This window comes from Hemitrygon akajei, chromosome 2 (assembly GCF_048418815.1).
Source record: "Hemitrygon akajei chromosome 2, sHemAka1.3, whole genome shotgun sequence".
NCBI lineage: Eukaryota > Metazoa > Chordata > Chondrichthyes > Myliobatiformes > Dasyatidae > Hemitrygon > Hemitrygon akajei.
In genome coordinates, this window is record NC_133125.1 from 85,198,358 (window position 1) to 85,223,047 (window position 24,690).

Below are 24,690 nucleotides of genomic sequence, written 5' to 3' on the forward strand. Positions count from 1 at the left end.
TTTTTTTGACAACCTTGTAAATAAGCTCCTATCATTACTTTTATTATATTTGACAGATTAAAACTGGTTTTCATACAGCATAGGAATGGGCCTTACAACCCACCTTGTGTATTTGCCTATCTATATCTGTCCTTGTTTGCTTACGTGTATATGTGGCCATCCTGTGCTTGCCGAGATGCATCTTAACTGTGATCGCATCTGTCGCCTCTGTCAAAGTCAAAGTAAATTTATTATCAAAGAATGTGTATGTCACCATACACTACCTAGAAATTTATTTTCTTACTGGTATTTCTAAGAAAATAGAAATAAAATGCAATAGAATTTGTTTTTATAAAATTGTGCAAATAAAACATGAAAATAAATAATTCTAAGAACATGAGTTATAGAGTCCTTGAAAGTGAATCGATAGGTTGTGGAATCAGTTTAAAGTTAAGGAGAATGACGTTGTCCATGCCGATTCAGGAGTCTGATGGTTGAAGGGTAATAACTGTTCCTGAACCTAATGGTGTGGGATCTCGGGCTGCTGTATCTCCTGCCAAATGGTAGTAGCAGGAGGAGACCATAGCCATGATGGTGAGGATCTTTGATAATGGGCATTGCTTTGTTGTGACAGTGCTCCTTGTACACGTGTTCAGTGGTGTCTTTGATGTATCCACTTTCCGTACTTGGTCAGTGGTGTTCCCACACCAGGCCAAGATGCTGCTGCAGCTTTTTATAATTGCACCTGAATGTGCAGAAGTTAAGATGTTGGAGTCTATTATTAAGGAAAAGATCTTCAGGGTATTTGGGGGCAAATGATAAAATAGGGTAAGGTCAACATTTAAAGAAAAACTTTGCATGGTGATAATTTTGGAATTCTTTGAGGAAAAATCGGCAGGTTAGACAAAGGTGAGTCAGTGGATATCGTTTGCTTGAATTTTCAGAAGGCCTTTGACAATGTGCCACACATGAGGCTACTAAATAGGATAAGGGCCCGTTGCATTCTAGGAAAGATACTCGCATGGATGGAAGATAGGCTGACTGTTAGGAGGCAAAGAGAATCAAAGGGTCTCTTCTGGTTATGATCCTGTAACTAATGGTGTTCCACAGGAGTCGGTGTCAAGACTGCTTCTTTTCACATTATGTAACAATGATTTGGATGATGAATTTGATGACTTTGTGGCCAAGTTTGCAGATAATATGAAGACCAGTGAAGGGGCAGGTAGTGTTGAGGAAGTGGGGAGTCTGCAGAAGAACTTGGACAGATTAGGTGAATGGTCAAAGAAGTGGCATGTGAAATCTCATGTAGGAAAATATAAGGTCATACACATTGCTAGAAGAACAAAAGCATAAATTATTTTCTAAATGGGGAGAAAATTCAGAAATCAGAGGTGCAAAAGGACATGGGAGTTCTCATGCAGGATTCTCATAAAATTTGCAGATTGGGTCAGTGGTAAGGAAGGCAAATTTAATGTAAACATTTTTGAGAGGGCTAAAATGTAAAAGCAAGGATACAAGGCTGAGGCTTTACAAGGCATTGGTCAGATCACACTTGGAGTATTGTGAGTAATTTTGGGCCTCTTATCTAAGAAAGAATGTGCTGGCACTGGAGATATTTTCAAACCTCGTGGACCGATTCTGGGAATGAAAGGCTTAAAGAATGTGGATTCAATGGCTCTGGATTGTATTTTCTGAGGTTTAGAAGAATGAAGGAGGATCTTACTGAAACCTATTGAATTTTGAAAGGCCTAGATGGAGTGGCTATGCCATGGATGTTTCCTATAGTTGTGGAGTCTAGTGTCAGGGGTACAGCAGCAGAATAGTATGACATCCCTTTGGAATAGAGATGAGGAGGAATTTCTTTAGCCAGAGTGTGATGAATCTGTGGAATTCATCACCATAAATGTCTCTAGAGGCAAAGTCATTGGGTATATTTAAAGTGGAAGTTGATAGGCTCATGATTAGTCAAGACATCAAAGTTTACTGGGAGACGGAGAATAGACCTGAATGGGGAAAATAAATCATCCATGAAGGAATGGCAAAGCAGATTCTTGACCAACTGGGCTAATTCTGCTCATGTCTTATTGTCTAATATTTCTCATTTCAAAAACTTTGATTCAGAAAATTCCTTCTGAATTGTTTTTATTGGATTTATTATGGACAATATTAATAACAATGAGGTTTTGTTAGAAATAGCTATTCTGATGTGAAAGTTTTGGGTAGCTTCCAACCTGATGGCATGAACATCAATTTCTTGAACTTCTGGTAATGCCCCTTCCATCAATATTTCTCATCCCTTTCCCTCTCACCTTATCTGCTTGCCTGCCCATCATTTCCCTCTGGTGCTCCTTCTCCCCCCCCCCCCCCCCCATTTTCTTTCTTCCATGGCCTCTGTCCTTTCCTATGGATTTCCCCTTCTCCTGCCCTGCATCTTTCACCAATCATTTCCCAGCTTGTTACTTCACTCCACTCCCTTCCCTCCCCCCACCTTTTAAATTTACTGCTCATTTTTGTTCCTCCAGTCCTTCTGAAGGGCCTCGGCCTGAAACATCAACGGTACACTTTTCCATAGATGCTGTCTGACTTGCTGAGTTCCTCCAGCATTTCATGTGTTGCTATAAAAGTTGGACTGCATTTCCTCTCTCCATGGAGATTGCCTTACCTGTTGATCATCTCAGTTTTCCTTTTTCTATCAGATTTCCAGCATCTGTAGTATTTTCCTTTATTTTTTTTATGCCCCTGTCTGTGCTCTTCCTTTTTGTCTATCTTTCATGAGTTTAAAGACGCCAGTGGATTGTCCCTCAGTTTCAATTTCTTCTGTTTGGGAGAAGAAAACAGGCCATATGAGCTGAAGGTCCTGAACTTCTATAGACAGCTTCTCACCATAACTCAGAGCTGATTCCACAACCTGCAGACTCGCTTTCAAAGAGTCTACAACTTGTTCTCAGTATACTTAAACAAATACTGATAAACAATGTGAAAATATTTTATGTATAGTTTTTCATAAATTCAATTCTTTTTTCTATAAATGCCTGCAAAAAACAGGGTAGTGTATATAGTGTAATAAACATCAGTTGACTTTGAAATGTTAAGATCATTAAAGAATTTGTCCAAGTCCATGATGGCTAGAGCATTCTTATTTCTTTCAGATTGCTAGTAACTGTTCTGTATCTCAGTTTCAGCAGTCTTCTCATGCCTTCTGTCATTATTCACATTTATCTCCTCCAAAACAAACAGATCATTCGCAATGAACAAGTATCTATCACTCTATGGGCACTACACCATTTACATTCTTCTGCCTAGCCACAAACATTCCCTTTGTCTCCATATTACCAGAAGACATTGTGCCATTTGGTGCATCAAGTCTGCTCTGCCATTGCATCCTTGCTGATCCCTCGCAACCCCATTCTCTTGCCTTCTCCCATAACCTTTGATGCTTTTACTAATCAACAAATTTCATGACACCCCTCTTGTTTTTCTCTGCCATCTAAAACATCTACAAGCGATTTGTACCTTTGCCTCATTCCAATAAAGGTTACTAGTTTGGCACATTAACCCTGTTTCGCACTCCTCAGATGCTGTGTGACCAGAACATTTCCAGAATGTTCTATTGGCCTCACATCTGCATTTCTAAGCCTCAGCTCCTTAAAGAGTTAATAGAATCCAGATTGCATCATATTTTGTGCAACAACTTCACAGAAATTGAAAGGACAGACAAAACTGAGTGGGTATCTTATCTTTGTACCCCCTCGTTGCTGGAAATATGCCAGACTCTATTCACTTGAACTCACCTTGTATACTTGTAACTTTCACTGTTTCAAATTGGTATCTAACTTTCTCTTTTAAAAGTTTTTTTTTTCTCTCTCAGTAATTCCCTTTGGCAAAAGGTTCTCTGCTCCTACCTCTCTGTGGGGTGACAGGAATTTCTCCAAAGCTTTCAATGACAATTTAAAATTAATGATCTCCCATCTGTTGTTCTCCCCAACTAAAGGAAATAATTATTCATCGTTGACATGAGAACATAAGACATAGTAAGAGTAATCCATAGGCCTCTAGAGTCTGTTCCACCATTCAGTAAGACACCATTAAATCCCTTTTATAATTTTAATCACCTCTATTATGTCTATTCTTGACTGCTTCGATTTTTCCATTCAGTTGTTTTAAACATGAAAGATTCACAACTAAATCAACTTTACATGCTGGGTAATTCTTTCAGTCTTGATAAAAGATGCATTATCCATGAATAAATTCTCATTTAAAACTTCCATGTCAAACTCTATCAAAGAGATGTGCAGATCTTTAACTGCAAAGAAATATTTGTAACTGTCAAAGATGTTGCAGTATTTTAGGGTTTATTGCTGATTGAGTATCTTTTTCCTTCAAAGTATTTTGGTTCATACAGGAATTTGTGGTCTACAATGCCAGTTTAGTCCTTGTTAAAAATGGCAAGTGTTGGATAGTAGATTGATCCCACTGCCTGGTTCTTGGTACATGGTACTGCAGGTTATGGCCCTTTAACTACTCACTAAAGTATTTTAGTGGAGGGTTTCTGCCTCCACTGCCTTTTTTAGGCAGAGTTCCAGTCTCAATTTTTGAATGGCTTTTCTTTTCCACAACTGGAAGGATAGGAAAGCCAATATCAATGTCCTTTTTGAGGGCAAATCTTGAGCACTAAGCCCTACTTACAACTTGCATTGCTTTTGCACTTGAAATGTACTTGTTTGATTGCTAGTTAGTTCAAAGTAAATTTATTATTAGAGTACATATATGTCACTATATACAATCCTGAGATTCATTTTCTTGCAGGCATACTAATCATAATAGATTAATAACCATAACAGAATTAATGAAAGACCATACCAACTTGGGCATACCACCAGGGTGCAAAATACAACAAACTGTGCAAATAGAAAAAGAAATGTAATAAACAATAAACGTCAAACATGAGATGTAAAGTCCTTGAAAGTGTGTCCATTGATTGTGAGAACATTTCAATAGTGGTGCAAGTGAAGTTGAGTGAAACTATTCCCTTTATTTCAAGACTTTGATGGTTGAAGGGTAATAACTGTTCCTGAACCTGGTGGTGTGAATACTGAGGGTCCTGTACCACCTTCCCAATGACAGATGCAAGTATGACCTGGGTGGTGGGGGTTTTTGTTGATGGATGCTTCTTTCCTGTGACAACGCTTTGTGTAGGTATGCTCATATTGGGAGAGGGCTTTACCTGTGACAGACAATCCACCAACATTGTAGGATTTCCCATTAAAGGGAATAAGTAAACAGATCAACAAGTACTGCACTCTCAGCAATGCCAATTAATTTTGGATTAGTGTGCCTGAACAACTTAAACTGTGTGTCATAGCCGATAATAAGATGACTGGGTCCTGAACACTCTTACAACTCAAACATTTTTATTTTCCTTGTGCACGAGGAGAATGGCATGGCACATGTCATCCACACTGTTCTGAAGCCAGGGCAGAAAACTGCTATTTTTTTTTATATATACAGAATTGGTTTATCAGTTCCAGATATTGAACCATTGGTAAATTGCGTATGCCTGAATCACCATTCACGAGAGATAGTAAATGTCAGTAGAAACTACAAGTCCACACTTCGAAGTTAGTAAAGCAATTGTGCCTTAGTTGTTGGGTGGGTTTCACGTCCTTCTGTTATTTTTACCTCTGCTATCTCCGGCATCCTCTACTGTGTAGAGGGAAGCAATGTTCTTTGAAGTTGATTACACACTGCTACAGTCATTTTCCTCTATCTCTAAGCAAAAAGTAAGATCGTCTCTGGCAGTCTCAGTTCGAAAGTCTCCTTTGTCTGGGTTTGACGACACACCACCACAGTCATCTTTGCCTAGATGTTGTCTTTAACCCTTGCCTTATCATAACTTCTACAAATGGACCACTGTCCATTACATTGGCTTTGAAGAACATTTGCTTTTTGGTTCCTATTGCTAATGTGCGCTGAGTTTCTTGTCCACTGAGGTGTTTTTCTTACTCCTTTCTCCTCTGCATGGCCTAGATACATGGCTGATATTACACCCTCAGCTTTCTCATCCTTCTATTTGAGGTGACCAGGATTGAACACAATATTCCAAGTGTGGTCTAACTTGAGTTTTATAGAGCTGCAAAATTGTCTCATGGAGAGGTAATGTTGAGGGAGCACAGTCCAACTTGCTTCAGAATGCATTGAAGGTAATTAACTGATTGCCATAGGGCAGGTTTGAAGGGCTGAGTGTTCTTTTGTGTTCTTATTGTGTTTGATATTTTTCTGTTAAGTAACACCACTAATTAGCACAGTCAATTGCCTTCCAAACAGAGACAAACTTTAAGACCAAAGTTCAAAGTGTGTATACGTTATACAACCTTGAGATTCGTCTGCATACACACAGCCACAAAACAAAGAAACCAAAAGAACTCGTATATTTTAAAAAAAGAAAGACCATCAAACACTATGTGCAGAGAGAAAATAAAACAAATTATGCAAACAATAAGTAAGCAAATGGCAGTCAGAACACAAATGAGACCATAGACATGAACCCCATTGCAGCTGGAGCAGGCCACAGCCTCAAACTCAGAGCCAAGTAAACAAGCAGAACTGGCCCAACCCTCACCTCTTTTCCCACCACCCTGCCTTTTTACTCCACCTGGTCCAGCATTTAAACCGTCCAAGCATTGGGTCATTCCTTGTACTAGGTCCCAGGTCCTGTCACACCAATACTCCCTGGGCCTGGGCTCTGCCACCATGTTTCAACTTGTACCCAACCTTCCCAAATCGGATCAATCATACCTCGCTCATGGTTTAGTGGACAGGCCTCAAATCTGCCATTCCACCACTCCTACTTTGCTGCAGTCCATTCACAACGCCTTTGCCTCAAATATGCCTCAACCTTGTCTCAACTTCACCTCACACCTGCCAACTTCAAGTCTCAATTCAGCTTTGCTTTTTCTCGCCTCTCCATTGCTTGCAGTGATTGTTTACCATAAATTTCTTTGCAAGGAAGTGTTAGCAAGAAGGTATTTAATTGTATTCATTGTTTTGGTTGCTGCCAGTAAGTAATCACTGGACTTCACTGCTGCCTCAAATGAGAAACCAGATACTCAGTTTGGTGAGGCTAGTTGAGGAATAGCACATAGAACAGTACAGCTCAGTCCAGGCCCTTCAGCCCTGTTGTGCTAACCCTTTAAACTACTCTAAGATCAATCAAAGAACATATGATGTACCAAAAGATTTCCCTTGCTTCTATGCAAATTATGCTATCATTAAGCACAACCCTGAATGGTCAGGTGAGATTCTTGTCACAGACTATTCATTTTGGACAGTGTAGCCCTTTAATGAACTGGAGGGTTAGAATTCAGCACTAACAAAGACTGCCTGAAATATGTGCTTTAGTCTCTAGAATGGGCATTGATGTAATTTAAGTACATAGAGAGAAATTGTCAATTTTTCTCCCCACCCCCAACTCACTTGTTCAATACAAATTAGTGACATGAAATTTTCTTCCATTTTGTATTTTAGACTGAGACGTTCATCCATCTACTTTTATTTGGTCAGCTGACTGAAAGCCAAAGCTACGTGAACTTTGCTCCATGGTGACCTGCTAGAGTTGGACAATGGCAACCCCTTTCCCAGGTATTGCTGCTTTGAAATAATTTGGTACTTGGTTCAATCATGGCGTCATTGAGCCACCTCATCCAGAGCTGACTGTACTGCCCAGTGAGCTAGTCCCATACCATGGGCCGACACATTTGGCCCATGACTGTCTAAACTACTCCTATGCATTTGTTTATCTAGATGGCTTGTAAATGTTGCTAATGTGCTGGCATCAACCATTATATCTGGTAGTTTATTCTAAATGGGTGACATCTTTTGCATGAGGAAGCTGCGCCTGATATCCTGTTTAAATCTTTGATCTTAAATCTCTGGTTTTTGGCACCCTGCCCCTGAGGGGAGTTGTGGGTGAAAAGGGTGAGTGACGAACAACCCAGACGCAGTGCTGGAGGAACTCAGTCAACATCTATGGAGGAATTAATATTTACTTTATTCATTTATCTTTCTGGTTACCAACACCCTTTTTTCTCACCTGAGCATCACCTCCCTCTTCTTCCATGATCCATTGTCCTCACCTATTAGTTTCTATTTTCTACAGCTCTTTGCCTCTTCCACCTATCATCTCCCAGCTTCAATCCCCCTCCCCAACCATGTTCATACCCTCTCAACCCTCCTGCCTATCATCTACCAGCTTGAACTCCTTCCTCTCCCTCCACCATCTTATTCTGGCCTCTGCCCCCTTCCATTCCAATCATGATGAAATGGGTGGGTTGGCAAGTTTGCAGATGACACAAAGGTTGATGCTGTTGTGGATAGTGTAGAGGATTGTCGAAGATTGCAGAGAGACATTAATAGGATGTAGAAGTGGCAGATGGAGTTCAACCTGGAGACGTGTGAAGCGGTGCACTTTGGAAGGACAAACTCCAAGGCAGAGTACAAAGTAAATGGCAGGATACTTGGTAGTGTGGAGGAGCAGAGGGATCTGGGGGTACGTGTCAACAGATCCCTGAAAGTTGCCTCACAGGTAGATAGGATAGTTAAGAAAGCTTATGGGGTGTTAGCTTTCATAAGTCGAAGGATAGAGTTTAAGAGACGTGATGTAATGATGCAGCTCTATAAAACTCTGGTTAGGCCACACTTGGAGTACTGTGTCCAGTTCTGGTTGCCTCAGTATAGGAAGGATGTGGAAGCATTGGAAAGGGTACAGAGGAGATTTACCAGGATCCTGCCTGGTTTAGAGAGTATGGATTATGATCAGAGATTAAGGGAGCTAGGGCTTTACTCTTTGGATAGGAGGAGGATGAGAGGAGACATGATAGAGGTGTACAAGATATTAAGAGAAATAGACAGAGTGGACAGCCAGCACCTCTTCCCCAGGGCACCACTGCTCGGTACAAGAGGACATAGCTTTAAGGTAAGGGGAGGGAAGTTCAAGGGGGATATTAGAGGAAGGTTTTTCACGCAGAGTGGTTGGTGCGTGGAATGCACTGCCTGAGTCAGTGGTGGAGGCAGACACATTAGTGAAGTTTGAGACTACTAGGCAGGTATATGGAGGAATTTAAGGTGGGGGGGGGGTTATATGTGAGGCAGGGTTTGAGGGTTGGCACAACATTGTGGGCAGAAGGGCCTGTAATGTGCTGTACTATTCTATGTTCTATGTCTTAGCTGAACTGGCAACACTTTATTCACCTCCATAGATGCTGCCTGAGTTCTCCAGCATTTCGTATGCATTGCTTTAGATTTCCAGCATCTACAGAATCCCTTGTAATTGGGATGTGTCATGAGATCTTTAAGACATTAAGGTGAGATGGAAGACATTTAGAGTAGATCTGAAGGTTGCGTTTTCCTACTGAGAGGGTGGTGGTTGCCTGAAATTTACTGTCAGAGCAGGACATGGTGAAGGCAGATGCAATAACAACATTTAAAAAGCATTTGGATGAATACGTAGATAAGAAAGGTGTGGAGGGATGCAAGCCTAGTAAGGGGAAATGGGATTAGCATAAATAGCTATTATGGTCAACATAATGGTGTAAGCTGAAAGGACCTTTTTGTCTGTTATGTGATTCTAAGATTCCATCATTGAATTTGTTTTTTTTTCTCTCTCTGTTTTGGCTGGTGTGGTTCAAATCTGTTTGTGGCCTTTTCCCTCCAAACTATCCAGTATCTGTACTTCTCAAATTCTGGTCTCTTGGCCATGCTGAAGCCTTTATTAGTGGCCAGGTTTCCTCCTACCAGGGCCTTAAGGTTGTCCCCTTCATCTCCCTTTCATCCTGTTCTAAGGTGTACCTTTTAAATACCATACATCAAAGCCATCCTTTCATCATCTGCATACTTAAGGTGTCTGATAATGAGGGAAGCATTAATTTATAGCATAGTTAAAAAGAAGCTGAAGAAACTGGACCTGGAAATGTAACTGGAATGCTCAAGCATAATGATGACTTGATACAGAGACCTAGAGCACTGCAATGCAAAAATCATTCATCTGGCCCATCTAGTCCATGCCAACCTGATTTTTCTGCCTTGTCCCATCTACTTGCACCCACATTCCATACCTCTTTCATCCACATGCCTATCCAAACTTCCCTTAACTGTTATGATTGATCTAGTATCTGTAACTTCTGATGGCAACTCCTTTCACACTTGCCTACTCTCTGAAGATCTCCCTCAGATTCCTCTTAAATATTTTGTGTTTCACCCTTAACCTATGACCTCCAGTTCTAGTTTCAATCGACTTGAAGGGAAAAAAGTTTGTAAGCATTCATCCTATTTATAGGCCTTAGCATTTTGTACACCTCTATATGATTTCCCCTCATTCTCTTGTGCTCCAGGGAATAAAGTCTTAAACTGCTCAACATTTCTCATAACTCGTGTCCTCGAGACCTGGCCACATCTTTGTAAACTACTTTGCACTCTTTCAATCTGATATCTTTCCTGTAGGTGGCTGATAAGAGCCACGCACATTCCAAATTTGGCTTTGCCAAAGTCCTGTACAACTTCAGCATAATTTCTCAACTCTTGTATTGAATGCCCCAATTTATGAAGGCCAATATGCTGAAAGCTTTCTTTATGACCCTATCCATCTGTGATGCAATTTTCAAAGAATTATCAATCTGTATTCCCAGGTCCCTTTTGTTCTACTGCATATCTCAGTGCTCTACCAAGTTTTTAATTGTAATTATAATATATGATTTGTAGAACTGTTTCTTCTGAGCAATCAAACTTTGTTCCTGCAAAAACAATGAGGTTGCAAAGTATCAGCAGGTCAGGTAGTATCTATAGGGAAAGAACTGGAGTTTTTACTTCAGATGAAAGATCTTCCGTTCAAGTTTTGTCAGCATGCAGCAAGGTCCTTGTTCATTTTCTTTCAAACAAAGTCACTGAGACTGAGCCATATAATTGTTGGAGCCTTTGATGACTAAAATTGGGAACAGCGCAATGGTGCTTTAATTTAAAATCTCAATCTGCTGGGAATGCTCATCACAGAAGCTCTTGTAATGTGCCACGAAGCATGCCTTCAGCATTAATTAGTCATCTGCCTCTTGTCTTGCTTCTCACTGTATTGAATTCAGATGGGATAAGAGTGAAGCTGTATATTTAGTAGGATATTGTGAGCAGTAGTTTGTGTCATTAAGATTAATATACTGTACATATAATGTGTATATTGAGAAGATAATGCGCACTACAGCAGCAGACTTGATGCTGGTACTTTTCTACTTTTGACTTGAAGTTCTTACCAGCAATTAATTGTTAAACTTTTTGATTTCTGTATCATGTGTATTCTGATACAATAACTGTCAAAAACACTATGACCCATTCAACCATGTTTAAACAGTGCTGAACATTATTATCTGTGATTTGAAGGTAATGCAGAGAAAATATTGTCCAGCTATTTAGTTTCAGATGAAATGTCAAAACTTGTTGACTCAGGTGCACACAAATATTTGAGCAATCATGCCAGACTGTAGAGTAGAAGGCACAGGAAAAAATGGGTGATTTCTCAAGTCTACCTTGGTTTATCTTGGTTTATTATTTAATACTTCTCCGCAAAATTCCAAAAACCTTCACCAATAACCAAATATACTGCATTAATATTTCAAACAAAAGTTGTTGGCAGTTAATGAAGAAGCAAATGTGTTAAAATATTTGTTAAATATGTTAACAAATCTATTTTAACTGCTAAAGAACTTGCATATTGAAAAGCATAATTTCTATACCATGAACACTGGAATGGTGAGGGGGAGGGGAGGTGTAGAGGAAGTACTATGTCAACAACACTCACACTGTGTTAGTACAAACCAACCTACTACGTGCTACAGGATTAACCTCAGTTCAAATTAGACTAAGCAAGAAAGTCACATCAAAATAAATGTATTATCAAAGTATGTAATGTCACCGCATACTACCTTGAGATTCACTTTCTTGCAGGCATTTACAGGGAAATAAAGAAATACAATTGAATTTATGAAAAAATATTAATAAAGATTGACAAACAGCCAATATGCAAAAGAAGACAAATTGTATAAATTTAAAAAAGTACATAATGCTGAGAAAATGAGCTGTAGAGCCACAAAGTGGGTCTGTAGGTTGAGCAATTAGTTTAGAGATGATTGAAGTTATTCGCACCGGTTCCTGAACCTAGTGGTGTGGGGGTCTTTATCTCCCACCTGATGGTAGTAGCAAATAGCCTGGATGGTGGGGGTCCTGCATGATAGATGCTGCTTTCTTATAATAGTACTCCTTGTAGATGTGCTCAGTGGTGGAGAGGGCTTTGCCTGTGATGGGCTAGGTCCACTATTTTATGTAAACCTCTCCATCCCTGGATATTGCTATGATGCAGCCAGTTTGGATACTCGCCACCCAAATACTGGGATTATGCCAGTAAAAATCTAATTGAAAGCAGATTTTGGGAAGTTCTGAAGCATGTACTTTAGGGCAATATTTTTCAGTCTGATAGTGGCAGAGAAACCAGTGGAATTATTCAGTTTCTTTTTGAAGGAAAAATATAAATTTTCCTGGGATTTACTAAAGGGCCCTCTCGAAGGATAAAAATCTTTTGTTTCGTTATTTTAGGTGTGCTAATAGGTTAGAATGTTTAACTATGTTCTGAAATATTCTGATGTCCATTTAGATTTATTAACATGGTCAAAATAAAGGTCAAGATCAGCATTATGAGCACAAAGTCAATTTATCAGTCTCATTCCCTTTCCCAGTGGATGTAATTGTGTTTTGTAAACAACCACATAAATAGTGATTCTAATCTCGCTCTATTTCTGCCAAATGCTGCTTCAAGTATCTGAAACTGCAGTTCATGACTTTGCTGGGAAGTCTGATTGAACAGCGGCCCACGATTCCAAATGCAGTATATTCCTCTCTTTCTCCCCGTGCTCCCTTTTTAACAAGGTTCTTCCCATATCTTTCTCCATTGAGTATCATTCCCCATTATGTCTGTTTTCTGTAGGAAAAACTATTCATTTATGCTTGGGGCCTTGCCATCCAAGAAGGTATGTTATTGATTATCACACTGAATTTCAATCTGACTAAAACTCAGCTTGCAGGTGATGTAAGTGTCTCACCCTCTCTTCATGGCCTAACTTATACCCCTCAGTAAATTTAATATGGTGTCACACTTTGGCTCTAAAGTATCTTTATTTGAAGAACTTGCATTGTTCATCCCTCTGCTTCCTTTCCAAAATTGTCTATTGATTCTCCCACTCAATGCCAGCCTTCCATCCTATCATAAACATGACTCTCACTTCCATTCTTCAACATCTGCATCTAAAGTCGTTAGCCCTTAATCTTCTCACTCAAGACCTTGTCTCTAACCCCTGACAACAAAAACTCTCTCAAATACTTGGGCAGCACAGCAATGTAACGGTTCACACAACCCTGTTCTACGTCAGCTATAAGGAGCTTTACATTCTGTCCATGACCACGTGGGTTTCCTCTGGGTGCTCAGGTTTCCTCCATATTCCAAAGTTGTATGTAAGGTTAGTGAGTTGTAGGCATGTTGTTATTAGTTCTGGAAGTATGGCAAAGCTAGTAGGCAGCTCAGCAAAATGCTCATTGATTTGAATCAAATGACACTATATGCTTTGAGATACATGTGACAAATAAAGCTAATCTTTCATCTTTTTTGTTGTTACTTGGCTTCAGTGGCTCCAAAGCTACTTGCACTCCCAATGAGTGTTCTGTTTATTTTTGATTATTTCTTGTCCTCCATCCATCAACCATCCTCACTCTGAGGTGGGGAGCAGGGTTATAAACCATATAACCATATAACAATTACAGCACTGAAACAGGCCATCTTGGCCCATCTAGTCCGTGCCGAATGCTTACTCTCACCTAGTCCCACTGACCTGCACTCAGCCCATAATCCTCCATTCCTTTTCTGTCCATATACCTATCCAATCTTACTTTAAATGACAATACCGAACCTCCCTCTACCACTTCTACTGGAAGCTCATTCCACACAGCTACCACTCTCTGAATAAAGAAATTCCCCTTCATGTTACCCTTAAACTTTTGCCCCCTAACTCTCAACTCATGTCCTCTTGTTTGAATCTCCCCTACTCTCAATGGAAAAAGCCTATCCACGTCAACTCTATCTATCCCCCTCATAACTTTAAATACCTCTATCAAGTCCCCCCTCAACCTTCTACGCTCCAAAGAATAAAGACCTAACTTGTTCAACCTTTCCCTGTAACTTAGGTTCTGAAATCCAGGTAACATTCTAGTAAATCTCCTCTGTACTCTCTCTATTTTGTTGATATCTTTCCTATAATTCGGTGACCTGAACTGTACACAATACTCCAAATTTGGCCTTGCCAATGCCTTGTACAATTTTAACATTACACCCCAACTCCTATACTCAATGCTGTGATTTATAAAGGCCAGCATACCAAAAGCTTTCTTCACTACCCTATCCACATGAGATTCATGTAGAACTATGCACCATTATTCCTAGATCACTCTGTTCAACTGCATTCTTCAATGCCCTACCATTTACCGTGTATGTCCTATTTGGATTATTCCTACCAAAACGTAGCACCTCACACTTATCAGCATTAAATTCCATCTGCCATCGTTCAGCCCACTCTTCTAACTGTCCTAAATCTCTTTGTAAACTTTGAAAACCTACTTCGTTATCCACAACGCCACCTACCTTAGGAAATTCTTTGAAATCAACTTATAAACTTTACACTACTTTTCCCTTTTCTCCTCATTTCTGCAACAGGTTTGTGTTTCTCTCATGAGATCCCTTATTTTCTTTTGACCCACCAACACCTCTTCCATCTTGAGGTCATCTGCCGATGAATATCCCATAGTCTATTAAAATCTTGAGCTAAGCTCTGACCACAGATCGACATGCAGGTTTTATAACCATATAACCATATAACAATCACAGCACGGAAACAGGCCATTCCGGCCCTCCTAGTCCGTGCCGAACTCTTAATCTCACCTAGTCCCACCTACCCGCACTCAGCCCATAACCCTCCACTCCTTTCCTATCCATATACCTATCCAATTTTACCTTAAATGACACAACTGAACTGGCCTCTACTACTTCTACAGGAAGCTCATTCCACACAGCTATCACTCTCTGAGTAAAGAAATACCCCCTCGTGTTTCCCTTAAACTTTTGCCCCCTAACTCTCAAATCATGTCCTCTCGTTTGAATCTCCCCTACTCTCAATGGAAACAGCCTATTCACGTCAACTCTATCTATCCCTCTCAACATTTTAAATACCTTGATCAAATCCCCCCTCAACCTTCTACGCTCCAATGAATAGAGACCTATCTTGTTCAACCTTTCTCTGTAACTTAAGTGCTGAAACCCAGGTAACATCCTAGTAAATCGTCTCTGCACTCTCTAATTTATTGATATCTTTCCTATAATTCGGTGACCAGAACTGTACACAATATTCCAAATTTGGCCTTACCAATGCCTTGTACAATTTTAACATTACATCCCAACTTCTGTACTCAATGCTCTGATTTATAAAGGCCAGCGTTCCAAAAGCCTTCTTCACCACCCTATCTACATGAGACTCCACCTTCAGGGAACTATGCACTGTTATTCCTAGATCTCTCTGTTCCACTGCATTCCTCAATGCCCTACCATTTACCCTGTATGTTCTATTTGGATTATTCCTGCCAAAATGTAGAACCTCACACTTCTCAGCATTAAACTCCATCTGCCAACGTTCAGCCCATTCTTCTAACCGGCATAAATCTCCCTGCAAGCTTTGAAAACCCACCTCATTATCCACAACACCTCCTACCTTAGTATCATCAGCATACTTACTAATCCAATTTACCACCCCATCATCCAGATCATTTATGTATATTACAAACAACATTGGGCCCAAAACAGATCCCTGAGGCACCCCGCTAGTCACCGGCCTCCATCCCGATAAACAATTATCCACCACTACTCTCTGGCATCTCCCATCTAGCCACTGTTGGATCCATTTTATTACTCCAGCATTAATACCTAACGACTGAACCTTCTTAACTAACCTTCCATGTGGAACTTTGTCAAAGGCCTTGCTGAAGTCCATATAGACTACATCCACTGCCTTACCCTCGTCAACATTCCTCGTAACTACTTCAAAAAATTCAATAAGGTTTGTCAAACATGACCTTCCACGCACAAATCCATGCTGGCTACTCCTAATCAGATCCTGTCTATCCAGATAATTATAAATACTATCTCTAAGAATACTTTCCATTAATTTACCCACCACTGATGTCAAACTGACAGGTCTATAATTGCCAGGCTTACTTCTAGAACCCTTTTTAAACAATGGAACCACATGAGCAATACGCCAATCCTCCGGCATAATCCCTGTTTCTAATGACATCTGAAAGATCTCCGTCAGAGCTCCTGCTATCTCTACACAAACTTCCCTCAAGGTCCTGGGGAATATCCGGTCAGGACCCGGAGATTTATCCACTTTTAAATTTCTTAAAAGCGCCAGTACTTCCACCTCTTTAATTGTCATAGGTTCCATAACTTCCTTACTTGTTTCCCACACCTTACACCATTCAATATCCTTCTCCTTAGTGAATACCGAAGAGAAGAAATCGTTCAAAATCTCTCCCATCTCCCTCGGCTCCACACATAGCTGACCACCCTGATTCTCTAAGGGACCAATTTTATCCCTCACTATCCTCTTGCTTTTAATATAACTGTAGAAGCCTTTCGGATTTACTTCCACCTTATTTGCCAAACCAAACTCGTAACTTCTTTTAGCTTTTCTAATCTCTTAAGTTTCCTTTTACATTCTTTATATTCCTCGAGCAATTCCTTTACTCCATGCTGCCTATATCTATTGTAGACATCCCTCTTTTTTCGAACCAAGTTTCTAATATCCCTTGAAAACCATGGCGCTTTCAAACCTTTAACCTTTCCTTTCAACCGAACAGGAACATAAAGATTCTGTACCCTCATAATTTCACCCTTAAATGACCTCCATTTCTCTATTACATCCTTCCCATAAAACAACTTGACCCATTCCACTCTCTCTAAATCCCTGCGCATCTCCTCAAAGTTAGCCTTTCTCCAATCAAAAATCTCAACTCTAGGTCCAGTCCTGTCCTTCTCCATAATTATATTGAAGCTAATGCTATTGTGATCACTGGACCCGAAGTGCTCCCCAACACATACATCTGTCAGCTGACCTATCGCATTCCCTAACAGGAGATCCAACACTGCCCCATCTCTAGTCGGTACTTCTATGTATTGTTGCAAAAAGCTATCCTGCACACATTTCACAAACTCTAAACCATCCAGCCCTTTTACAGAATGAGCTTCCCAATCTATGTGTGGAAAATTAAAATCTCCCACAATCACCACCTTGTGTTTACTACAAATATCTGCTATCTCCTTACACATTTGCTCTTCCAACTCGCGCTCCCCATTAGGTGGCCTATAATACACTCCTATCAGTGTTACTACACCTTTCCCATTCCTCAATTCCACCCAAATAGCCTCCCTAGAGGAGCTCTGTAATCTATCCTTCCAAAGCACCGCCATAAGATTTTCTCGGACAAGCAATGCAACACCTCCTCCTCTGGCCCCTCCTACTCTATCACACCTGAAGCAACTAAATCCAGGAATATTTAGTTGCCAATCACACCCTTCCTGCAACCATGTTTCACTAATAGCTACAAAGTCTTATAGTCCCTCTTATAACCCCCAAGTACTTTTGTGGTCAATCAAAGACTTTTGAGGTGTGATTATTGTTGTAATGAAGAAAATTTGACAGTTTGATAATACCTTGGTTATTATCTTGTAGATAATTTTTTATTGTGGATAGTTCAAAGTAAATCTATTTATGTTGTCATAAAATACCTTGAGATTCATTTTCTTGCAGGTAATTACAGGAAAAAAACAATAGTAGCTATGGGGGTGGGGGGAACAAAGACTAGCAAATAACCAATGTGCAAAAGGAGAAAATCTGTGCAAGTAAAAAATAAATGCTGAGAACACATTGTAAAAGAGTCCTTGAAGATGGGTCTGTAGGTCATTGAATCAGTTCAGAATTGGGTGTAGTCATCCATGCTAGTTGAGGAACCTGATAGTTACAGGGTAAAACTGTTGGTATGGGACCCAAGGCCTGCCTGATGGTGGTAGTGATACGAGAGCACGGTTTGGGTGGTGGGAGGCCTTTGGTCGAAGCTGCTTTCTTGTGGCAGTGCTCCTTGTAAATTTACTCAATAGTGGGGAGACCTCGGCCTGTGATGGACTGGGCTGCATCCATCACTTTCTGCAGTTGGTTCTTAGAGGATTAAGATTACTCAGAGGTTGGGATATCCAAGTTGCTCTTTAAAATAGTGCCCTAGAATCTCCTTTTGTGTCCCTGAAGGGGCAGGCATGGCATTTGTTTAACATTTGAAAATTTGTTTCCACCACTTGTGGTCATGGTGTAGATTAGGTATCAGTCCCCAGAGAAAGTGTTGATAAAATGCTGCTCTGTGCCTAATTATTTAAGAGTTCATTTGATATCACTAAATGTATGCAACATGTTGACACCTCAGCACATAATAACTAGACTGTGTGATTAATGCTTCCTTGATGGTACATGACTTTAGGTGACTTACCCAGATGCATTACCCCTTTGTATGTTAATTGTGCTGCCCAAGACCGCAAAAAAAATCGCAGGCCTTTGTGAACACAGTCCTGTCTATTATAAAAACCAGCAGCAGCTCCATGGAGTCTGTCAACACTTCCTGTTGCCTCAGGAAAGCAGCCAACATAATTAAAGATCCCACCCATCCTGGTCATTCTCTCTGCTCCCCCTTCCATCAGGCAGAAGATACAACAGCTTGAGATAACCTTTTGTTATAGGCCTCTTGGACAGACTTGTTGATAAATATTAACTCCAGGTCCTAAATCAACCATATTATGGCCCCTGCATATTCTTTGTCTACCAAGTGCTGTACTTTCTTTGTTACAGTAAGTGTCCTGTGTTCTGTATTACTTTTGCACCATTTCATGCACTTATGGAATGATCAGTCTGCAGGGCACAGAGCAAAGTCTTTTTACTGTAATTAAGTACCCATAACAGTAATAAGCCAATTGCAAATTAAATGCTGTTTTATGTAACACTTAATGGGGCCAGAGTGGGAAGCACACGTCAACAGATGGCCACTGATGTGGTGGGCAACTTGGTACTTAATTAGAATTAGGTTTGATATTACTGAATTGCAAGACATGGGAGCAGAATTGGGCCATTTGGCCTATTAAGTCTGCTCCACCATTCAGTCATTCTTCCCCCCAGCCCCATTCGTGCCCAATCATCAACCGATCAAGCTCTGCCTTAAGCACACCCAGTGACTTGGCCTCCACAGCTGCCTGTGGTAACAGATTCCACAAATTCACCGCCCTCTGGCTAAAGAAATTTCTCTGCACTGTGTCATGAAGCTTGTTGTTTTCTGCCAGCAGTATATTGCAATACATAAAAAAACTGTAAATTACAATAAGGCCATGTACACATGACGTGGACAGGACGTAATGAAGTAGTGGAGTCAGTGGATGGAGGTGCTGATCAGTCTTGCTACTTGGGAAAAGTAACTGTTTGTGTCCAGTGGTCCTGGCGTGGATGCTACATAACCACCTCCCTGCTGGGTGTGGGACAGATGTCCAGGAGCTGGGTGGGTGGGGTGTTTATTATGAAGTGAGCATTAGTTCACTTCACAAGTTGGCCTCTTTGGCCGCTTGGGATCTGCAAACCAAGAGTAGGAATGTGTAGTTATGTTTTTAATATTGAGGAAGTGCCTAGAAAAATGTAATAATAATTATGGTTCAGTTCATTGTGGAAATAATCCACTATTGTTAAGAAGCCTTAAACAGAGTTTAATGGGGGATCCTTTGAGATGTTACTGGCCTTTTTCCAACACTTTTTTTGTATGTATGACCTTATTAGCAGGTAGATTGGTACCCATAAGATATAGGAGCAGAATTAGGCCATTTGGCCTATCGGCCCTAATCTCCTGCCTTCTCCCCATATCCCTTCATGCCCTGACCAATCAAAAATCTATCAACCTCTGCCTTAAATATACATAAAGACTTGACCTCCACAGATACTGGTGGAAACAAATGCCATAGATTCACCACTCTGACTAAAGAGTGTTGGTGAGGCCTTCAGCTCATGATAGAATACTACTTGAAAGCAGAACATAGACCACTGCTGCACAATATAGGCCCTTACGTGTGCTGTTCTTTTATCCTAATCGAAGATCAATAGCCCTCTATTTTTCTATAATACTTCTATCTAAAAGTCTATTAAATGCCCCTAATGTACCTGCTTCTAGCACCATCCTTAGCAGGACATTCCATGCATTCGCTACTCTGTATTTATTTTTTTTTAAAACAGCTTGCCTCTGTCATCCCTCTGTATTTTCCTCCAGTTACCTTAAAATTATGCCCCCTGGTATTGGCTATTTCAGCCCTGGGGAAAAAGTCTCTGGCTATCCACTCGATTTATGCCTCTTGTTCTCTTGTACATCTCCACGTCACCTCTCAACTTTCTCTCCAAAAGTCTTAGTTTAAAGTAATTGAAAGATTGACACTGGAGCTTCAATATTATTGGGAGTTGACCGTGAATTTTACAAAGTAGCAAGTATATCCTTTGCTAAAAGGCCCATCATAAAATCCATTTTACTTTCTGAATCTGACTTTCATTGGAGTGAAGTCTGAGTGTATAGATGCAGCAGTATCTGTTCAGCAATGAATTCTTTGTTAAGTAGCATAAAAAAATTACATTGAGTCTGAGACATGTTTAAAATCCACTAAGGATGTGTAGAGGAATCATGAAGTATTTAACATTCATAGAAAATTACACCACAGTAATCTTCAGCCCATGATGTTGTGCCACTGTTTTAACCCTTCTAGCCCTTCCCTTCTGCATAGTCCTCCATTTTTCTTTCAGCCACTTGCCTATCTAAGAGTTTGTTAAATTCCTGTGAATATATCCGAGCATGTTGGTAGCACATAGCTGTTAGTTAGGCCTTTGCAGCACCTATGACCTGGTTTCAATGTACGTTCTCCCCGTGACCATGTGGGTTTTTTGTGCTCCAGTTTCCCGTCACTTTCCAAAGATGTGTGGGTTCGTAGGTTAAATGGGTGTACGTGGGTAGTGTGGACCCACTGAGCTGGAAGGGTCTGTTACCATTCTGAATCTCTAAATAAAAATTTAACAATCTGCCTTTACCATCACCCCGGTGTATCATGCACTCAGCATTCTCTGTGTTTATAAAAGAAAACATTTTGTTCCTTCCATTATTTCCAGTGGAACATCTGTTCCTTCAGTACAGAATATGTCAGTTTTTGTGCATTCAAACTTCAGTCCCCAGACAGCCCTGTGTAAAAGTAAATGGACTCTGCAGAGCCTGTTCACAGGATTTTATTTACCAATGTCTAACAGGGTTCTGTGATCACAAGAAAACATTTCAGGCACACATTTTCACCATTTGTTGGCAAGGCCACAGCAACCTACCACACCTGCATCTAACATGAACTTGAACTTTGTACAATTTGAAGGTCATGGAGAGGGAAGGGAGACTATAGAAAGATGGAGCATCATTGTTATTTCCTCTCTATACACATAGGCAGTCTTCCTATGTTACTGAATGTTGATATTAAAACAAACAGAAGAGACTCTGCAGATGTTGGAAATCCAGAGTAACACACACAAAACGCTGGAGGTATTCAGCAGGTCAGATAACATCTATAGAAATGAATAAACGGTTGGCAGTTTGGACTGGGACCTTTCAGGACTGGAAAGGAAGGGGAATGACAGGATTAAAACGTTGGGGGAAGGAGGAGGGCAAGCTAGAAGGTGAAAGGTGAAGCCAGGTGGATGGGAAAGGTCAAGGGCTGGAGAAGAAGGAATCTGATGGTAGAGGAGAGTGGACCATGGGCCTGATTGCATGAACATCAGTTTCTCCATCCGGTACTTTTTTCCTCCCTCTTCCTTCTATTCCTTCACTGGACTCTTGCCTCCTCTTGCCTGCCAAGCACCTCCCTCAGTTCTCCTCCCCTTTCTCCTATACTCTCCTCTCTTCCTCCTTCAGTTGCCCTTTACCTTTCCACTCACCTGGCTTCAACCATCACCTCCTAGAGTCACCTCCTTCCCCTCCCCCCTACCTTATTCTGGCTTCTTCCCCCCCCCCCCCCACCCCCGTGTCATACATGCCAGTTTGAGTCAACAATGTTGAAAAAGGTCTTATTCCAAATCTAACTGTGCTTATTTTGATTTCATTTCATTCTCCTTTACACTTGGGTATTGAATGTCAATAAACAATCTTGAATCTGTAATACGAAGTGGATGATGTTGTCAGTTGCATTTAGAGCCATTCATGTAACTTGGGATTTCTCCATGTCCGGTATGGTTGATTAACTGTTAACTCAAATGCAAGCAGATGAAAGAAGGTCGTAGCTTAACATTGAAGGATATACTTTGTATCAAAATGATGGAAAGGAAGGTATAAGCAGTGGCTCTATAGGTAAGAGATGGAATTGTATCTTTAGAAAGAGGTGACATACAATATAGGTCCTTCAGCCCACAAAGCTGTGCCGAACATGCCCCTACCTTAGAACTACCTAGGTTTTACCTATAGCCGTCTATTTTTCTAAGCTCCATGTAGCTATCCAGGAGTCTCTTAAAAGACCCTATCGTTTTTGCCTCCATTACTGCCGCCGGCAGCCCATTCCACGCACTCACCACTCTCTGCGTTGCTTTATTTTTAAAAAACAAACTTACCCCTGACATTTCCTCTGTACTACTTCCAAGCACTTAAAACTATGCCCTTTTGTGCTAGCTATTTCAGCCCTGGGGAAAGTCTCTGACTATCCCCACGATCAATGCCTCTCATCATCTTGTACGTCTCTATCAGGTCACCTCTCATCCTCCTTCACTCCAAGGAGAGAAGGCAGAGTTCACTCAACCTATTCTCATAAGGCATGCTCTCCAATCCAGGCAACATCCTTGTAAATCTCCTCTGCACCCTTTCTATGGTTTCCACATCCATCCTGTACTGAGGTGACCAGAACTGAGCACAGTACTCCAAGTGGGGTCAGACCAGGGCCCTATATAGCTGCGGCATTACCTCTCGGCTCTTAAACTCAGTTCCACGATGATGAAGGCCGATGCACTTTTTGCCTTAACCACAGAGTCAACTTGCGTAGCAGCTTTGAGTGTCCGGACTCGGACCCCAAGATCCCTCTGATCCTCCAATCTGCCAAGAGTCTTACCATTAAGTGACATACGTTTAGAGAATGTTGAATTTTTGTGGGTGGAGTTAAGAAACTGCAAGGGTTTAAAAAAAAAAAACCATTATGGAATTATATAGGCCTCCAAATAGTAGCCAAGATGTGGGGTTCAGATTGCAACAGGAGCTGGAAAGGGCATGTAAATAAGGGCAATGTCACAATTGTAATGTGGGACTTCAATATGCAAGGGGATTGGGGAAAATCAGGTTGGCATCAAATCATGAGGGAATTTGTTGAATGCCTACAAGATGGCTTCTTGGAGCAACTTGTGTTCAAGCCCACTTGGAGACATATTCTTGGGGTGTTGTGTAATAACCTAGATCTTATCGGGGAGCTTAATGTAAAGGAACCATTAGGAGGCAGTATTCATATGATTGAATTGATACTGCAATTTGAGAGGGAGAAGCATAAGTCAATGTATCAGTATCACAATGGAATAAAGGGAACTACACACACATTTGAGAGGAACTTGCTGGGTGGATTGGAGGGGGATACCGGCGGGGAAAGTGGCAGAACAGAGGTGGCTGAAGTTTCTGAGTGCAGGATAGATATGACCCACAGAAGAAGTAGTTCTTGAATAGCAGGGCTAGGCAACCATGGTGAACAAGGGAGGTTAAGGACAGTATAAAAGGAAAGGGCATATAAGGTAGCAAAAGTGAGTGGGATGTTTGAATTAGGAAGCTTTTAAAATCCAACAAAAAGGCAACTTCAAAAAGCTGTAGGAAGGGAAAGGATGAAATATGAGGGCAAACAAGCCAATAATATAAAGCAGAATACTAAAAATTTTTTCAGTTATATAAAAAATAAAAGGGAGTTCATATTGCACCACTGGTGAGATACTAATGGGGACAAAGAAATGGCAGATGAACTTGAGTACTTTGCTTCAGTCTTTACTGTGGAAGAGGTCTGAGTGTCGGTGAATCGGAGTGAGTGCCATTGCGATTACAAGGGGAAAAAGTGCTAGGGGAAACTCAAAGGTCTTGAGGTGGATAAGTCACCTGGTGAACCAGGTGGGCTATATCCCAGAGTCCTAAGAGAGGTTGCTAAAGAGGTAAAGGATGCATTGGTCATGATCTTTCAAGAATCACTTGATTCTGGCATGGTCCCAGAGGATTGATAGATTGCAAATGTCACTCCACTCCTTTAAGAAGGGAGGAAGGCAAAAGAAAGGAAATTATAGGCCAGTTAGCCTGAACTCAATGTTTGGGAAGCTGTTGGAGTCTATTGTTAAGCTTGATGTTTCAGGTTTCTTGGGAGACTAATGATAAAATAAGTCAAAGTCATCATGGTTTCTGTAAAAGTGAATCTTGCCTGACAAATGTTAAAACTATTTAAGGAAGTAACAAGTGGGATGGGCAAAGGAGTGGTAAGTGGAT

General features: G+C 40.8%; 1 protein-coding gene across 2 annotated transcripts in view; it reads left to right on the top strand.

Moving 5' to 3' along the window:
* The window catches only part of LOC140714312 (glycophorin-C-like), a 160,772-nt gene that overhangs the window by 13,915 nt on the left and 122,167 nt on the right, over window positions 1–24,690 (top strand). For both annotated transcript variants that reach the window (XM_073025458.1, XM_073025449.1), the window contains exon 2: window positions 7,504–7,617. In XM_073025458.1, the coding sequence (XP_072881559.1) occupies window positions 7,599–7,617 (19 nt within the window). In that variant the 5' untranslated portion in view covers window positions 7,504–7,598. The remainder of the gene's footprint in view (window positions 1–7,503; window positions 7,618–24,690) is intronic.